The sequence below is a fragment of the Salvia miltiorrhiza genome, chromosome 7 (genome assembly GCF_028751815.1).
Source record: "Salvia miltiorrhiza cultivar Shanhuang (shh) chromosome 7, IMPLAD_Smil_shh, whole genome shotgun sequence".
NCBI lineage: Eukaryota > Viridiplantae > Streptophyta > Magnoliopsida > Lamiales > Lamiaceae > Salvia > Salvia miltiorrhiza.
In genome coordinates, this window is record NC_080393.1 from 53,526,300 (window position 1) to 53,544,708 (window position 18,409).

The window sequence follows — 18,409 nt, forward strand, 5'->3', positions numbered from 1 at the left end:
CTAAGATAGAAGAAACTATGTATGCAAAAGGGACATTTGCAAAAATGCCCACATCCTTATAAAAACTTGTAAAATTGCCCACTTTCATAAACAAAAGTGGCCAATTTTACAAGTTTTTATAAGAAGGGGGCATTTTTCCCTATTAACACTATGCAAAATAACTAAGTAAGGTTCAACCGATATTTTGCAGATATCAGCTTTCCCTTAGTTTTGCTTAATACGCTCGGCCACTTAGTAGTGGTTAGTGCAAAACATGTGAAGTGAGAGTCTGGGCAAATTTTAGATCAGAACCAATCACCTATCCACCGTGGGCAAGCATAACGTGCCCACCATTGATGTGACAATTTTAATTAGAAAAGATAACTAATAAATCTTACTCTAATTAAAATTATCTTACTATAATTACAATTGTCACATCATGGTGGGCACGTTATGCATGCCCACGGTGGGTAGGTGATCGGTTCTGAATTTTAGATATGATAGTCGAAACTTCACTTGATCTTGGTCAAACTTCTGATGATGATGAGTATTTAGAAGCTCGGAGGTCTAGGAAAATAAAATTTAATATATTTGACTTAAATTTCGACTGTCAATTAAACTTCAATTTTGTTGAAAGTCAAACTTAGGTGAAAATTGCAACAAAAATATAAATTCATGTATTTTTTGACTTAATTGAAAGTTCGGGTGAAAATTGCAATTTTTTTCAAAGTTCGTGTATTTTTTGGACATAACCCCTTATCTTATGCATATTTTTATTACTTATATGAGATTTTTACAAGTATATATCAGTTCAAAGTTTAATGGTATTTTGTGTCAAAGTACAAGGTCTCTAGCTATATTTTTATTTCTTCAACTTTTGATATATAAAAGGATATTAAGCAAATCGATCATGATTAACATATACCCTAACGACGAATTTAACCATATATATGATCTATTAAATTAAATCCACATTAATTAAAAAATAAACAATCATAGAGAGGTCTATTTAAACGAATTTATACAAGTAGCTAATTATACTTTATCATTTTTAATTCTCTAATCAGATTGCGTATCGTGATTAAAGTTAACCTATATACATAAAAATTAACTTGTACTGCTACCCTACCTAATTGCTTTGCGTAAACCTGATAATCTTCCTAGTTCATTGCGTGCTTTAATATTTTATATATGTCGAGTGAATAAGTGTGCAACAGTGCAAGATCATTCGCAACATCAAGAAATTATATGTATTTTATTTTGAATTATTTGCATGTAAATATATGAATTTTCAGTATTTTTATTTTTAATTTTTTCTATGAATTTTATTTTTTGAATCTAAATATATGGCGCCGAGGGTTTGGGGAGGTGGTGGTCGGGGTGGCGCCAGGGGGTTGGGGAAGGGGGTGGGTTTGGGGATGGGGTAGGGTAGGTGATTTTTATTTTTAAAAAAATTAATTATAAATAAATAAAATTATTAAAAAATTAAAACAATGACATGTCATAACTGATTTGGCATGAAATTGACATGTCATAGGTGTTTGCCATGTCATCTCGCCGAATTTTTTAATTTTGGGAACATTAAGAACGGATTCTCAATTTATGTATTCATACGCCGATTTTGAAGTTGGTGAGAATATCGCGAATTCTCAAAAAGCTTTTGAATTTAGCGGCAATTAACCCAAATTAATATACTATAGGTAAAGAACAAAGTAGTTATAGATTGCAAACTATTCCCTCCGTCCCACAGTAATAGGCTCGTCTTTCTTTATGGGACGTTCCACTAAAATAGACTCGTTTTCTATTTTGAGTATACATATGTACTTAATTGCACTACAAGAAAAACGCACATACATAACACATCATACATAACGGTTTTTTTTTAAAAACCGTTATCTATGAGCGCCTTTTTGACATAGATAACGGTTTTGATAAATTTCCGTTATGTATGTAGTGTTATGTATATACATTTATAACGGTATAAAGCAATGCGTTATGTATGAGCGTTATCTATTAGTCATATACATAACGGTAATCCTAAACCGTTACCAAAACTGTTATGTAAGAGCATGGATACATAACGGTAATTCTAAACCGTTATGAGATACGTTATCTATGAACGTCTTTTGTAACAGTTATTTTAATCGTTACGATCACTGTTATGTATGAACATCATATTTTTTTCAGTTTTTTTATTTATTTATTTTTAAAATCATAATATATCTATTATTTTTAACAAAAACCTATTTATCTAAAAATTTAAAAGTGAAAAGTTTATTTTTAAATTCTTATTTAAATAAATTAGAGTTAATTTAATTATTAAATTCCTTTTTTCAATTTTTTTATCAATTTATTTTTTTAAAACCATATTATATTTTTTAACAAAAACTGTTTATTTAAAAATAAAAAAATAAAAAAGTTTATTTATAAATTCATATTTAAATACATTAGAGTTAATTTAATTATAAAAAATGAACTGAAAATGAAATAATTTTAAATTATCATTTCAAATTATTTTAAGTAAACATTATTAGTATAATTTTTCATTTAAAAAAACTGCAAATCTGAAAAAAAGAAAAAAAGAAAAACCATAAATTGAAATCACTAAAGGCCCTAACCCCCAAATTGCTACCCCCTCTCTTCTTCCCTAACTGCAGTCAAGCCTGCCTCCATCTCGCAGCCTGCCCCCATCTCGCCACCGCGACCCGCACCGCCTGTTACGCTGCGCCACCCCATCTCGCCGCCCCTGTCTACATCACTAACCCTAGGCTCCGCGCTTCCCCTTCTCGCAGCCCCTGTCCTCGTCGCTAACCCTAGGCGCCGCGGTTTTCATCTCGCCTGTCGTCTGCTAACCCTAGACGCGTTGCCTAGTCCCCGCTGCGCCACCTGCTCTCCGTCGCACCGCCTCCTTCAGCCTCGGCGTCTCCGTCCACAGACTCTGTAGCAGCAGTAGTTTCGAAGACCCAATTTCCGCTGCAATTAGAACCCAATTTCCAAATATTTCCATTTATAAAGGGTTTCCGCTTTTGCTGCTCAACCAGTTCTAATTTGTTTTTGTGCTGTATAAAATGTCACTGGTTTCGATTGAGTTTCGGTTATTGACCTACAATTTTAATTGATTTTGATCCGTGAAATTTTTTGGAACATGATGGGTGCGGTTAGTGTATTTTAATTTAATTTGATACGTGAAACTAGCTGATAACATATATGTTTGTGTTTATCTATTCTGTAGATGATAGAAAATGGGCAGTTTACTTGATCTTCGAAGGCGATTCTTCTGAAAACTTGATCAATGGTTTTTAGGATAAGCTGAAGGCGTTGATAAGGCCTGGAGCTGGTGAAAAGACACCGAAGGAGGGTGATTAGGTTGACAGTGTTGTGATAGTAGCTCGTGAAACTTCATCTTTGGAGAAATGAAAGCGATTTAATTCATATTGATGCTTTCTGCAGGTTATATATCATTGTACAATATAGACACTAGATGGGGTTGTTGTTGAGTCGACTCGAGCTGATTTTGGAGGTGAGTTAAGCATTTGGTATCATAGGTGTGGAAAGAGTTTACCTATATAGAATTGTAGTCATAAAAGGTGGCAAGATAAGGGGAGAGGCAGCTCTGTTTGTTACAGTAGGATTGATTTTGTCATTGATACTTGTTCATGTCCTAGTTGAATTAGTTCTTGTAGAATATTCACAATTACAATGTAAAGATATATAAGTTGGATTAGATGGCCATAGGTCGGAGTGTGTTCACTTGATTATACTTAGGGCCTCACAATTCATGCTATAGCTATTCTTTGCTTCTTTTGTTTAGCATTTGTTTGGATAGTTCTTTCCCTGTTGCTCAGGGTTACTTTTGCAGTGGCTCTTTGATCACATGTTAAAGCTAAACTTAGTATTTGCTTAGCTTTCATGTTTATATTCACATGGCAAGAGACTATCTTACTTGTCACCTCTCTTAACTACAGGCATTGGTATTCCAAAACGACAGGTATTGGGCAAAAGCAAGATCATAGTGGGATTGCTAGAAGGCATTCCTACAATGTTGAAAGGTGAAGTTGCAATGGTAAGTTTTTTTAGAACTTGTTCTGGCTGATTTCATTTATAACTTAATGTGTATTGCTTTAATCTCTTTATATGCTCATTTTCTTCAACTCCTATGATTGATTAATTGTTTCTTTTTCCTAGTGCAGATTACCAAATTCTTATGGGATACTTAGGATAAATTGATTTGAGTTTACATGTGATTATGCAGATTACAAAATTCATTCACTTATATATTTTCTTTATCTCAATCTATAACTATATTCATTCCCTATATTTTCTTGCTGGTTGGTGAAATTGTTTTGGTAGGCAGACCATAGTTCAGATTCAGATCAATTCCATCATGTGTGGTATGTTCCCTATTGCTTGATTCTTACTGCACTAAGTAATTGTTGATGTTACGAAGAGGTTTAATTTTATATTTTCTATTTCTCAGCATGTCTTAACTGATGCTTCTCTTCATATGTTCATGTATTAACTGAAGCAGTTCGAGTTTCTCAGAAGGTAAATTTTTTTATGTTATGGCATGCATAATAAGCTTTTACTCCGGCATTTGAAGGAGCTAATAAGTGATTCAAGTTTTACATCATTGGCTACACTTCACTTTCACAGGGCTTATTTTTCAAGTTCAGAGCTTATTTTTGCAAAGTAGAATTCCAACTTATGCAAGGTATGTTATTTCTACATATAAATAGTTCTCCATCACATTTATAAGGTGATTTGATCATAATAATTTCATTTTTTGCAGAAGAGGTGTTCAAGAATTGAAAAGGCAAGTGAATAATTGTGAGGATTAATTGCTTTACTCATTTTTTGGGGATTAATTTCTTAATAAAATAAAATTTCATTGTGAGGATTAATATTTCAGTGTGTTCTTGCTTTTCTTCTCTATAAAATAATTTGTTATTGACGAATTGTTCGCTCCTGATATCTATGACTAATGTGATTTTTGCAGAAGAGGTGTTCAAGAACTGAAAAGGCAAGTGAATTGTCGGAAGGACTCGTTAGAGAGCAGAAAGCATACTAAGTCGATGTTCATAATTTTATTTTAGCTATAAGATATTTGGTACTTTCAATTTTCAAAATAATTGTAATGATGATATGTACTTGATACTTGGTATATTCGGGTCATAATGTATTAATGTTTTGGATGATATATATATGTTATTGATGGTTTTATTATCTTGTTATTTATTCATTTTTTTGAGATAAATTAACAAAAAAATGACAAAAATTATTACCTATAATAAATCACACAATGAATATAATAATATTTATAACAGTAAAAAACTGTTATTTATTATGATAAGATAACGGTTAAAATCGTTATGTAAAGTACAAAATACTGTTATGTATTATACTATAGATAACGGTAACTAAGTGTTATGTATGAGAGCAACATACTGTTATCTATTACACTATAGATAACGGTATTTTAGCGTTACGTATGAGCGCATCGTAATGTTATCTATTCAACTATAGGTAATGGTATTTTACCGTTACGTATGAGTGTATCGTACTGTTATCTAATATAATAGATAACGGTTTTTTTACTGTTACGTATGAGCGCATCATAGACGACACTACTATATATAACGGTTTTTTTTGGGTATAGATAACGGAGAAACTCCGTTATGTATGTGCATTTTTCTTGTAGTGTTGGTATGGACCACACACCACTTTCCTCCAAAAAAGTAAATTTCTTAATCTCCGTATATGCCCAAAAGAAGTAAGCCTATTAGAATGGAACGAAGGGAGTATTAATTGGTAGAATTGAAGAAGATACATGATGATCTATGGTTATATTTCTTCTATTTATTGCCATAGTTCTAATGATTAGTACTCCTTCTTCCTCCTTCTTACAAAAATATGAATATTTTATCATTTTAGGTCGTCTCACAAAAGTATATACATTTCTAACTTTGTTAAACATTCCACCACAATTACCTTTATTTTTTATCTCTATTTTTCATAAAGTGATGAAACCCATTTTCCACTCACAATATACTTTTATCTAATACTATTTCTTAAAACAAGTGCCACTTACAAATATTCATTCTCTTGTAAGAAGGAGTGATTATTTTTTGGGGGGCTGGATCTATTTGTCACTTGTGCAAAAGAGAAACGAAGGGAATGTGATGCAAAACAACAGAAGATACAGAAAAGGAGCGATGAATTATTTAGGCATCTCAATAAATATATGCTTCTTTCATTCAAGAAAATAGGTTAATAAAGGAGAGTAGCACAGGTTTTAAGAAAAATTAGTAATTTATTTACTGAGCAGAGAAAGGACCTCACAAATTAAATTAAAAAAATAGTGTGAAAAAGGATTCTAGAAATTAAAAAGTGCATTGATCCATGAATGACAAGAAAGGGTTATCACATATTTTCGTAGACAGATCGGACAACGAAAATGAAAAATTAGAACCTCTTGTCATAGATTAGAGTGTGTGTTTACACTACAAGAAAACACAGCCCTAACAACCGAAAAATCGGTATGAAATTTATTAGATTAATGAAATTTTCGCTCCTCAAGGTTGGCCTCTCCCCTCTCGCTCTCTATTATTTTAATTTGCTTCTGGCTATCTTCTATCCCTCAGTCGCGCGTCCTTATTCATCAATTTACGAGTAAAGAGTATTCACATTTTGGTTTAAATTGTAAATCAAATCGTATTTATGCGATTTAATTTAGTTTACAATTTAAAACATACGATTTAATTTGATTATAACTTTTACAAATTATGTATGGTTTAATAAAAGTTTTAGCCAACTAACTTAACTTTTGTCGCTGCAATGTATCAGAACTCCTTCTATTGCTTACCTAAGATTTATCTGAATGCAGCTTTAATTTGTTTTGTTCAAATGTACCGTGTGTTACGTTAGATATATTGAGATTTTTCAGGCAATGAGCTTTGCATTGTCGAGTTGTAAGAATTCATGTAAATTTATTTTTAAGAGTTGTAAGAATTGTAAATTTATTTTCAAGAGTTGTAAGAATTGTAAATTTATTTTCAAGAGTTGTAAGAATTGTAAATTTATTTCAGTTCATTTAATCTGCACCATGTAGCAAAAAAGGTCACTATTGTATTTTATTTTATTTAATAGTATATTTATCAATCGATCTCAATTACTCAACTTTGGAATATTATTACTTATTTAATTTTGTAATTCTTCTATGGCTTAATGTTCGAACAAAACATAAATATAGTTACACTTATAGCCCGTCAGTGTAACGACCAACTAGGGCTGTCTAAATGGTTATCGGGTTTTGGGTATCCAATTAATCGAACCGAAATTCCCGGGTTTGGGTATCCAATAACCGAAAATTTCGGGTAATGGATCGGTTTCGGTTATTGTTTTTTTGGAAATTTCGGTTATCGGTTAACCCGAAAAACCGATCGGGTTAACCGAATAACCGAAAATTATTTAATATATATTATCAATATATCATATATAATATATTATATATTTGTAAATTTTCATATATATTATATATTTACAAATATATTATAAATTTGTAAATTTATAATATATATAGGTAAATTTACAAATATATTATATATATAATATATATTATATATTTACAAATATATTATATATTTACAAATATATTATATTTGTAAATTTACATATATATTATAATATATTTACAAATATATTATATATTTGTAAATATATATTATATATTTGTAATTTCTTTTAGAGTAGATAGAGCAAAAATTATTTGAATTTTATTTTTTAAATGGGTATTTCGGATACCCAAATAACCCAATTGGTTAACCGAAGCGGGTATTGGGTAACCGAACTTCTAAAATGGTTCGGGAACGGTTATTGAAATTTAGCAATTTCGGGTTCGGGTAACCGAAAATTCGGGTACGGGTAACCGAACCCGAACCGATCGACAGCCCTACGACCAACAATCCCACGAATTTTAAGATGTCTGAACATGTAATTCACTTTCTTAATTTAGATTATCTTGAAACAATCCTTTTTCTGAAATAATCTTATTTAATATTTGCAAAAATAATATGTGAAGTAATGAAAAGCAAAACATAAAACAATTATATGTAATTATATTTTCCAAAGAACATTAAATGTATATTCTTAATTCCGTGTGAAAAGGAGACTATTTCAATGGGACGAAGAGAGTAAAAATTTACTGTAATTTTCAATAAGTTCGAAAATATTTATCAAAATATTTAAGAGATATAAAATGGTATTTCGAAATAGAATCAAGTCATCAACCGTGTGTACGTATATCGACTTATTAATAAAGTAGTTAATATTTTAAGTCAGATATCAAAAATTCAAGTGTCATCATCGTGCGGTCTTTAAAATATTGTTTACCCAATTAGAACCAACCGATATGCAACATATAGAGCGATTTGTAGGATCTTCATACATAATCAATCGTTATCGATATAACTCTTATATTAACAAAACGGTTGTCACACTAATGATAGCATCCTAAATTCAGAATCTTCAACCAATAAAATCAACTAATTAAATATAGGAAACAGAGACAGAGATACACATATCATAAATAGGCAAAAGAAGCCTCTAAAAGCAACTAACATAACGATCAATCACGACAGATCCAATTAATTCGATCAACATTTTATTCCTTATTTCAAATAAAATAAAAATACAAATCTATAATCTATAATATAATAATAATCCAAAGAAGAAAAAACAATACAAAAGGTTATACTTTTGCCAAATTCGTCTTTGACAAATGCATGGACACAAATTGTTGATTCATTGTGAGGGGTACCTTTATACTGTAACAATACATTAATTAGACACCAAATTAATTACCCAACCTCAATCTTATAATTAGGTTGTGATTAGTAATTAATTGGCCCTAATTAAGGTATCCATCACAATGAATCACGAAAATACTTCACACTGTATAAAATTATTACGCCCCCATTATGCATCATCATCCCTATTCACAAATTATTAATCATCCTAATCAATCAATATCTGTTTTTTTCCCAATTTTGTCCAAAATTAGGGCTAAATCCCTAGGGTGCACATTTACCTTGAGCCCGTCCTTCATGAACAGAGTCAGCGACATCTTCTGCTCCACCTTGTGCCCCGCCGCCACCACGAGGCGGTGGCGGAGAAGCAGCGCCGCCGCGATCGACTTCATCTGCAGGTACGCCAGATCTTTCCCCAGGCAAATCCGCGGCCCCGCGTTGAACGCCACGAACTGGAACTGATCCTTCGCCACGAACTTCTTCTCATCCTCCGATAGCCACCGCTCCGGCTTGAATTCGAGGCAATCGTCCCCCCAAATGAACTTCATCCTCGCCGACGAGTAGATCGAGTACGTGATATTCGATCCGGCCGGTACGAACGTGCCGTCCGGCAATACATCGTCGGAGATCACGTGCTTCGAGTCCTCCGGAACCGACGGGTACAGCCGCAGCGTCTCCGACAGCGCCGCCTTGAGGTAAACCAGGCGATCGACCTCCTCGAACACCAGCGGATCGTCCAGCCAATTCGCGGCGTCGCCGCCGCGAGACTCCGTCAAAACCGAGCAGAGCTCGATTAGGATCTTCTCCTCCGCCGCCGGATTGAGCGTCAGCAGCCAGAAGAACCAGCTGAGAGCCACCGACGAGGTGTCGCGGCCGGCGAGGATGAAATTTAGGGCAACGTGTTGCAGGAATTTATCGGTGTATGTTTCCCTCTTTTTCATGAACCTCGATAGCAAGTCGTCGTGCTGGGCCCCGCTCTCCTGCAGCTCGAGCTTACGTGTACTGATCACATTGGTCAGGTAGTTCTCCACGTGTCGCAGGCTCTGGCTCAAGCTGAGCTCCATCCCGAGCCGGAGCCATTTCTTGAACCGCCAGATGAATTCCGGCAGAATGAACCGGTGCAGCGAGGCCTCGGTGGCGGCGTCGAAGGCTGAGGCGAAGCTGTTCTCCGGCAGGTCGGGGGCGAGGGTTTGGGGATCCTTCCCGAAAGCCAAGCCGCATATGTTGTCGAAGGTGAGCCGGAGCAGGAGGTCCTGGAGGTCGACCGGCTTCCCTTCGCGCTGAGCCGATTCGAGAATCGGGCAGAACCGGTTCTTAATAGCCCGGCTGACCCAGCGAGCCATGGCTTGGCGCAGCGTGCGGGTGGTGAATTCGAGTGCGGCGGTCTTACGCTGGAAGAGCCACGTGTCGCCGTCGGAGTTGAAGATGCCGTCGCCGAGGAGGTCGTGGAAGACGGCCTGCCAGGTGGGTCCCTTGGGGTAGTTGTCGAACCTGACCTTCAAAATGTGCTCTAGGTTCTTGGGGTCGCACGTGACCGTCACGAGGCCTTGCTTCCGGGCGAGGAACGGGATGGCGAAGATGCAGGTTTGGTAGGTTCCGCCGCAGGCTCGGAGGTTATCGGCGATCCACTCGTGCATGCGGCCGTTGTTCTGGATGAGGCCCGGGAGGCTGCCCAAAACGGGCCACAATCTCGGGCCCTTGGGCCCTTTCAAAGAGCGCGTGGTTGATCTGAACCATAGAAGATAAGCTGACACCAAGGCGAGAATCATCACGGCCGTTGACATATCCATAACCGGGCCCACTTTTGTTTTCTCAAGGAACAACATACCATAAACCCCCATTGTTCTCAAAAAACAAGAAAGAGGAAGAAAATTAATATAAATGTATGAGCTTGGTAGCTAGCTCGGAGTTTGAAACATGGGAGAAAATCGAAATCTAGGTATGGTATAATGTAGGAAAAAAAAATTGTGTGAAATAAAGAGGAAAAAAAACCCTAGAAAAAGCAAAGAATTTAGAGGTAGAAGAAAATGGGGTGTGAGTGACAGAGGTAAAGAAATAAAGTGATTTATAGAGAAATAAAAGAGTGGCAATAAATATGGGGGTCGGGATGTTCTTGAAATCACACAAGCACACATAGATACATATATTTCATCATCATCATCATCTCTCTGGCTCTCTCTCTAGAAAGGAGAGGAGAGAGAGAGGAACATTAAATGGTAGCAGAGGTCGTTGGAGGAGTGGACATAATTAAGCAGGCAACTAAGAAAGTGAACTCCACCTCCAAATCCGATTTGTACGTATCTATGCTTTATTAAAGGTGATGAAGAATTTTTGAGGGAGAAGAAAATTAAGAGAGAAGTGAGTGTGTGGATTTGATGAGATCACCTTATTACGCGGCTGAATTATTTGCATTGCACCCACACACAAATATCAATATATGTCGAGATTAATTTGTCCTTTTGTAAGAATTTTCTTGCATTGCGTTGCCCTTGCCAGCGGGAATATATAAATATTAGCGAGTTTTTATTTTGACAAAAATTATGGATTGTAGCTCACCTAATTTGGCAGGAAGTAAGCTCCTCCTTAAATTCATGCATTCAATGATGGACGAAAAGTTAATGAGATTAGTTGAGAAACGATGTGCATACATCTACATGCATATATAGTGCTACTGCTTACATCTACACATAAACATATATACATACACACATTAATTTCTAGACAGAGGGGAAGAGAGAGAGCACCCAGTAGTGAAGAACTCGAAAATTAACATGAGATTATAGCAAAACAATTAGCAGCCGTAACATGAATAGTTCAATATTTTGTCTTTCGAGTTTGGATCAATACATATATATTATTCTTAATTTTAATATATATATATATATATATATATATATATAAGAGATTGGATTAAATAAAAACTTATTTTAAAAAATAAATCACTTAGGTACTATTTTCAATCTTTAGATCATGAAGATCTATATCATAGATTCATCACTTTGTTGAATTTAATTGTATATGGTCATTAATTCAAATCTCATGAACGCGAAAATTCTATTCTTTTTAATCTATAAGTGACAACATTAATCCCTATTTTTTTTACAACAAATTTATAATGTTTTATAGCATATTCATAATAGACTAACTTTAATTGATAAGAGTGGTTGTTTAATATCCAATCCATAATATATATATATATATATATATATATATATATTAGAATAAAGTTAATGTAATAATTACTAATCTCAACAATAATTTATGAAGTATTAGAATAAAAATAAATATCTAAAATAAAGGATAATACTAATGAGGGCTAATTAAACGTGATGCTCATATAAGATGCTCACATAAGGTATGTAGCATAACATTTCTTTCTCTCTCTCTCTCTATCTATCTATATATATATATATATATATATATATATATATATATATATATATATAGGAAGAGGTTCTAATAAAAACCTCTGTTAAAATGAGAACTAGGAACCTAATCTTGACCTTTTAAATATTAGATCTAGTGGTTAGGATTTAGTCAACAAAAGAAACTGTGCATCTATTATATTTTACTGTGCAATTAAAAAATATGCAATTTATGCAATTGAAACCAACAATGCAAAATACTCAAGCAAATCGAAATTGTGCATCTATGCAATTGAAACTGTGCATCTATGCAATCGAAATTGTGCATATGTAGTTTAATCTCAGCCCTCTATTTTATTTAAATCAATGGTTTTAAATTGGTTCCTAGTTTTCATCTTAAGAGGGGTTTTTATATTAACCCTACCCTATATATATATATATATATATAATATATAAGATCAAATGAGAATGGACAAATGTGATAATTAAGAAACGGAAATGAATTTTGTAACATTAGATTTTCAAATGTTATGGTTGATATTTATCTAATGTGGATAAATTTTTACTTGGGTTCGATATATATATACTATATATATAGGGAGAGGTTCAAGAGAGAACCACTAATTAAAAGAAGACCGGAGAACCATTTTCAGCCATTCGATCATCAAGATCTACGGTGGATGCATCATCTTGTTGGATGAATGCAGATCCTGGGTTCGAATCCTGAAGGGAGCAATTTTTTTTATTTTTTTGATGCATTAATTTGATGGTTCTCACGTTCTCACAAATAATGTAGTTCTCTCTAGAACCACACCCTATATATATATATATATATATATATATATATATATATATATATATATATATATATATATATATACATATATATATATATACATATATATATATATATATATATGAGAGCGCTTCAATGAGATCACTACAAAAAAATGGGCAATTATCAACAAAACTTTCCGTCTGTATTTACGATCACCTACAAAACACTGACGCCAGACCTACGTCGTCTTGAAAGTGGTCGGCAAAACGATTACCAAACGGAATTTTGTGCCCGTCGGTGAATTGTCGACGGACTCGACAATGGAACGGCCGTCGGCGTCCACTTGACGACGCCTGCGTCGTCTTCAAAACGGCGACGAAAGGCCGACGGAAACATCCGTCGAAAATAGCGCCGGATTATAATTTCGTTGGTAAAGTTCGTGCCCTATTTTAACGACAGAATATGAAATCCGTCGCTGATTCCACTCCATTTTATCTACGACTTTATTTTTGTTGCTATTTAAAAAATATATATATTTTTTAAATTTCGCTATACCCAGTTATCGACGTAGTGTTATACACTTTTATACAACTATATTATCAATACATCAAAACTTCAAAGCACCAAATCAATAAAATAATATAATTTTAAAACCAACATTCAAATAGTCATAACATAACATAAAATATTCAAGTGTTCAAAACATAATAGAAATATTCAAGTATTCAAAGTACAAAAACACAAACATGATAATTAAGTAGATGGTCCAGGAGGTCTAGGTGGAAGCCTAGCTACTATCTGCACGATAAGACACGGTTGAGCCTCAAATCGAGACTCGTTCAGCTCGTCTTTCTATCTCATCTCCTCCTTCTGACGTCTTATCTCCTCCTGCTGAGCCTGAACTATAGCCATGATATCATATTTCTGTCTTAGGGCCTCCTGTAACTGCTGCTCCACATCCACAAGTCGTTGTGGATCGACAGTAGGGCTCTGAAACTGAGACGTTAAGAATATCGATTCTATCGGTATTCTTAATTAAATTAGGGGTAATTGCCCCTAAATACATAAATTTCACAGATTTCTGGAATCGCACACCACCTTTAAATTCAGCCCCACAATACATAACCTTTGACAATTTTCTGATTTTTCCCATAGCACCTGAAATCTCCAAATTCAGAAATGACGTGGACGCCGGAACGCCCACGTGGACTCACCGGACAGTAAGCCAAAATGATGTCGTCCTCATTTAAAAGAAAACGACGTCTTTTCACTATATTTCCCAAATTAAACCCAATTTCCCCCCTCCCCTTTGCAGCTGAGCCCTAATTAACCTTTCTCGTACGAAATCACGGTTGTGAGAGAAGAGAATAGGGAGAACCAAAGTTCTACCATAGCTTGTTCTAAATTAGCCAATTTTGCCAACAACCCTTTGGTCTCTACCTGGAGAACGAACATCTCGATGGCGTCTTCGGCATCGTGAGCCACATCTCTGATCTTCGATATCGAATTGTGCACCCTCTTGTCTTTAGCTTGCTTTTTATTTGCGTCTTTGAGAAAGGATTGCATCCTTTTCAGCTCGTCTCTCTTCAAAGGACGAAAATTAGGGCTCCAATTGCAGGGGGGGAGGGGGAAAGGGAATTAGATTTAATTTGGTAAAATACAAAGGAAACGACGCCATTTCCAATTAAATGGGGACGACGTCGTTTTGGCTTGCCGTCCGGTGAGTCCACGTTGGTGTTCTAGTGTCCACGTCATTTCTGAATTTGGGGCTTTCAGGTGCAATGGGAAAAATCAAAAAATAATCAAAAATTATGTATTGTGGGGCTGAATTTAAAATTGATGTGCAATTCCAAAATTCTATGAAAGTTTATGTATTTAGGGGCAATTACCCCATTAAAATATTCATAAAATTAAAAAAAAAAACCCTCGTTAATGACGGTTTAACGTCTGTCGGTACTACCGATGAAACTTATTCTGTCGTCCCTGTTAATTTAAAATTTAAACTTATCAAAAATAAATATATTAACGATGAAAATCGGTTCGTCGTTAAAAGTCCATTGGCCGGCCGGCGGTATTTCTGTCGGTAATTACGCGGGAATTTTTCCTGGGACGAATCCTTCGGTAAATCAGTTGTTTAATCCAGAATTCAAAATTCATCGTTGTTCTGTCGTTATTTTCGTCGGTATTTTGTGACGGAACTGTTTCCGTCGAAAATTCCGTCGGTGTCCGACACCTTTTCTTGTAGATGAGATCTTAGACTGATTTATGGATGTTGATTTCATGTATCCTATGGTTGATATTTATCTAGAGGATAAAACTTTTTACCAGGATTCAAATCCTGGAGGGAGCGAAAAGTTTACAAATTTTTTTAATATCATTATTCATCGGTATATAATGCCTTATTCAACACTATATGTTGTATTAATTATTTATTGTGCTCATGATCTCACGAAAAATAACAATATCATTGGAGTGCACCTTTATATATATATATAGGGGAAGATCAAATTAGAATGGCCAAATGGGTGAGAATGGAGAATGATTGCATAAGCTAGTATATGTTGCATAAAATACTTGTAATTTGCATAAGCTGCTTGTAATGACTGCATAACGAAATTCAATTAATTATATAAAATTTTCGCACCCTCTAGGATTCGAACCCAGGTAAAAATTTTATGCAGTATTATATTGCAGCTTATGCAACACTATATACACTACAAAAAAACCGGAGATTACCGGCGGCGTTTTGCCGTCGGTAATGAGGGGACGGCCGCCGGAAATTAGTCTACCGGGGGCATTACCGGCGGCGAGACGCCGCCGGTAATTTTCTCGTCGGTAACACTATTACCGGCGGCAAAACACGCTGCCGGTAATTAACGGCGGTAGGTCCCGCCGTTATTTGTCCTCGGTGAAAGGCGGAGAAATGCCGGCAAATTACCGGCGGCATTATGCCGCCGGTAATTACTGGCGGGGGTTTGCCGCCGGTGAAATTCACCGGACGGCGGCGGTGAATATCAACGGTAATTGTTGCACTTATCGGCGGTAAAATGCCGCTGCTAATTACCGGCGGGAAAATACCGCCGGTAATGTTTTTTGTAATTTAATTAATTTATTTATTATTTATTATTTATTATTTATTATTTATTATTTATTATTTATTTATTTATTTATTTATTATTTATTATTTAGACGAACTTCCCAGTCGGTCACCCATCTTAGTTGTGCTCTAAGTCAAGCACGCTTAACTTTGAAGTTCCTTTCGAATGGTCACCAGTACAGAACACTCGTATTATTGATATATAGAGTACCTATTAATTCATTTAAAGTCTAATTCAATATACAAAATCATATATATATTCATAACCTTATAATATATCAAGATGATATCGATGAGATGCTGTTAATTACGGATCGAACTCGTTTTTGTCTTTATTTTTATGTCGCAAAAGTATTTATTTATTAATTTATTATTATTATTATTATTATTATTTTTTTTAATCAATATAGTTTATATACTCCATTAGTATTTTATGATGATAATTATTGTATTTTGAATTTATTTCCATACGTCCTTATTTTTATAAAAAACAAGAAGATAATTTGTTATAAGATAAGTAATTTGAATTTATTTCCATTCGTCGTTATTTTGAATTTATTACTTTGTTACGAATTAATTGTAATGTTGTTTGAAAATATGAAATTAATAGTTGCTCAACATAACATATATAAATGTAAAAATAAATAAAATATCATAAATTACTTGAATCAAACGAAATTTCGACAGCATAACCACACTATCCTAACTACCAAGTGCTCGACTCTACCAGCAGCTATAGTGACCATAGTGGTCCTAATTTACTAAGCCTATACTAGGTCTACCCGGCCCCCCAATGTCGAAGCAATATACAATACATATAAAGCAATAAAAAATAAAGTTTGAAATTTAAAACAATCATTTGTTGGGAGAAGATCCTTAAGAAATAATCAATTTCTATCCCCAAGGGAGAAGATCCTTAAGAAATTGATTAAATCTATCCCACAATATATAATATCATATCATTTCATGATAAACACATACGTAGCATACTTAAAATTCAATTAATCATACTTTATTTAACAAAATTATTTAACATAAATAAATCTCTAACAAATTCATACTTAAAATTAATCATGCTTTATAATTAATCAAACAACTTTAATTTAAAATTAATCAAACTCCAACTAATTATTAATTAGATTGTAAAAACAAATTTCAATATAATTTAACTAATTAAAATTAATCACACTTCACATATTATAAATTAATTAAAATTAATCAAATTAACATTAATTAGATTCTAACAAAATAATATTAAAAAACAAATTTTAAATTAATTAATCATACTTCAAATATTATAAATTAATTAAAATTAATCTAATTAATATTAATTTTAATCTAACAAAATAATTAATAAATAAATCAAATAATTAACGAGAACGAAAGCGTACGGTAGTGGTCGGTGGCGGAGCGGTGGCGATGGCGATGGCGGTGTCGGCAACGGCACGGCGTCGTTCAACTAATTAAATGTTAAAGAAATAAATTAATTAAATGTGAAAGTGATCAGAGATAAAGAGAAAGAGAGAGAAATAATACCTGCAGGGGTGGCTGGCCGGCGGCGGTGGACTGACGGCGGCGGTCGGCGGCGGCTGCTGGGTCGGCGAGGAGGCGCGGCAGGGGGCAGGGAGGGGTTTTTTGGGCTGCGCGTGATTGCTGTGAAAGAAAAGGGGATCTGATCGTTTTTTATTTAAAGAATTACCGGCGGCAAAATGCCGCCGGTAATTAACGGCGGTAATGCCGCCGTTAATCAACAATTTTTTTAAAATTAAAGTTAAATTAAATTAATTTGAAATTACCGGCGGCGAGCCGCCTCTAATTACCGGCGGTGATAATGCCGCCGGTAATACAGCCGTTAAAGAAAAAAACCGACCCGCCTTCTTTCGGTGTCGTTGGGCCGCCGATAATTACCGGCGGGCGTTTCGCCGCCGGTAATTTCCCCGGTAATACTCGGTTTTTTTGTAGTGATACTGAATTATGCAATTATTCTCATTTCTCACGAAAGATAACATTCTAATTAGTATAACCCATCCCTATATATATATCATTCACTTGTGATAAGTTACATAAACTTGGGCGAGATTAATCTATATTCTTTTGTTACAATTATTGTGAATATTATGTTATAAAACATGGAGCACTACCACATTAATTATCCGATACGTTTATGTGTAAACATATCTGTCAATTGATAAAATTGTCATATTATTTGTTTATACTGACATATGACAGCGAGTTCAAGAATGTAAGGGCAATTGGATTAAATTAGGAACGGTTTGAATTTGAGATGCAATAAATTTCGACTTTAACACCATTGAATTTCACCCACATGCTCCGTTTCTTTAATTCAAAATCGTGGTTTGAAAATTCCGAACATGCCTTGCTTTTA

At 34.5% G+C, this 18,409-nt stretch overlaps 2 protein-coding genes across 2 annotated transcripts in view; both read right to left on the reverse strand.

Moving 5' to 3' along the window:
• The window catches only part of LOC130994894 (uncharacterized), a 1,167,164-nt gene that overhangs the window by 75,854 nt on the left and 1,072,901 nt on the right, over nucleotides 1-18,409 (reverse strand). The gene's annotated exons all lie outside the window — the stretch shown is intronic.
• On the reverse strand, nucleotides 8,617-11,272 carry LOC130994853 (cytochrome P450 86A22-like). Its single transcript, XM_057919957.1, has one exon. The coding sequence runs from the start codon at nucleotides 10,622-10,624 to the stop codon at nucleotides 8,996-8,998; it is 1,629 nt and encodes a 542-aa protein (XP_057775940.1). The 5' UTR covers nucleotides 10,625-11,272; the 3' UTR covers nucleotides 8,617-8,995.

Excerpts from the sequence above, each read along its gene's own strand:
- LOC130994853 (XM_057919957.1), bottom strand. The coding sequence starts at position 10,624 with ATGGGGGTTTATGGTATGTTGTTCCTTGAGAAAACAAAAGTGGGCCCG.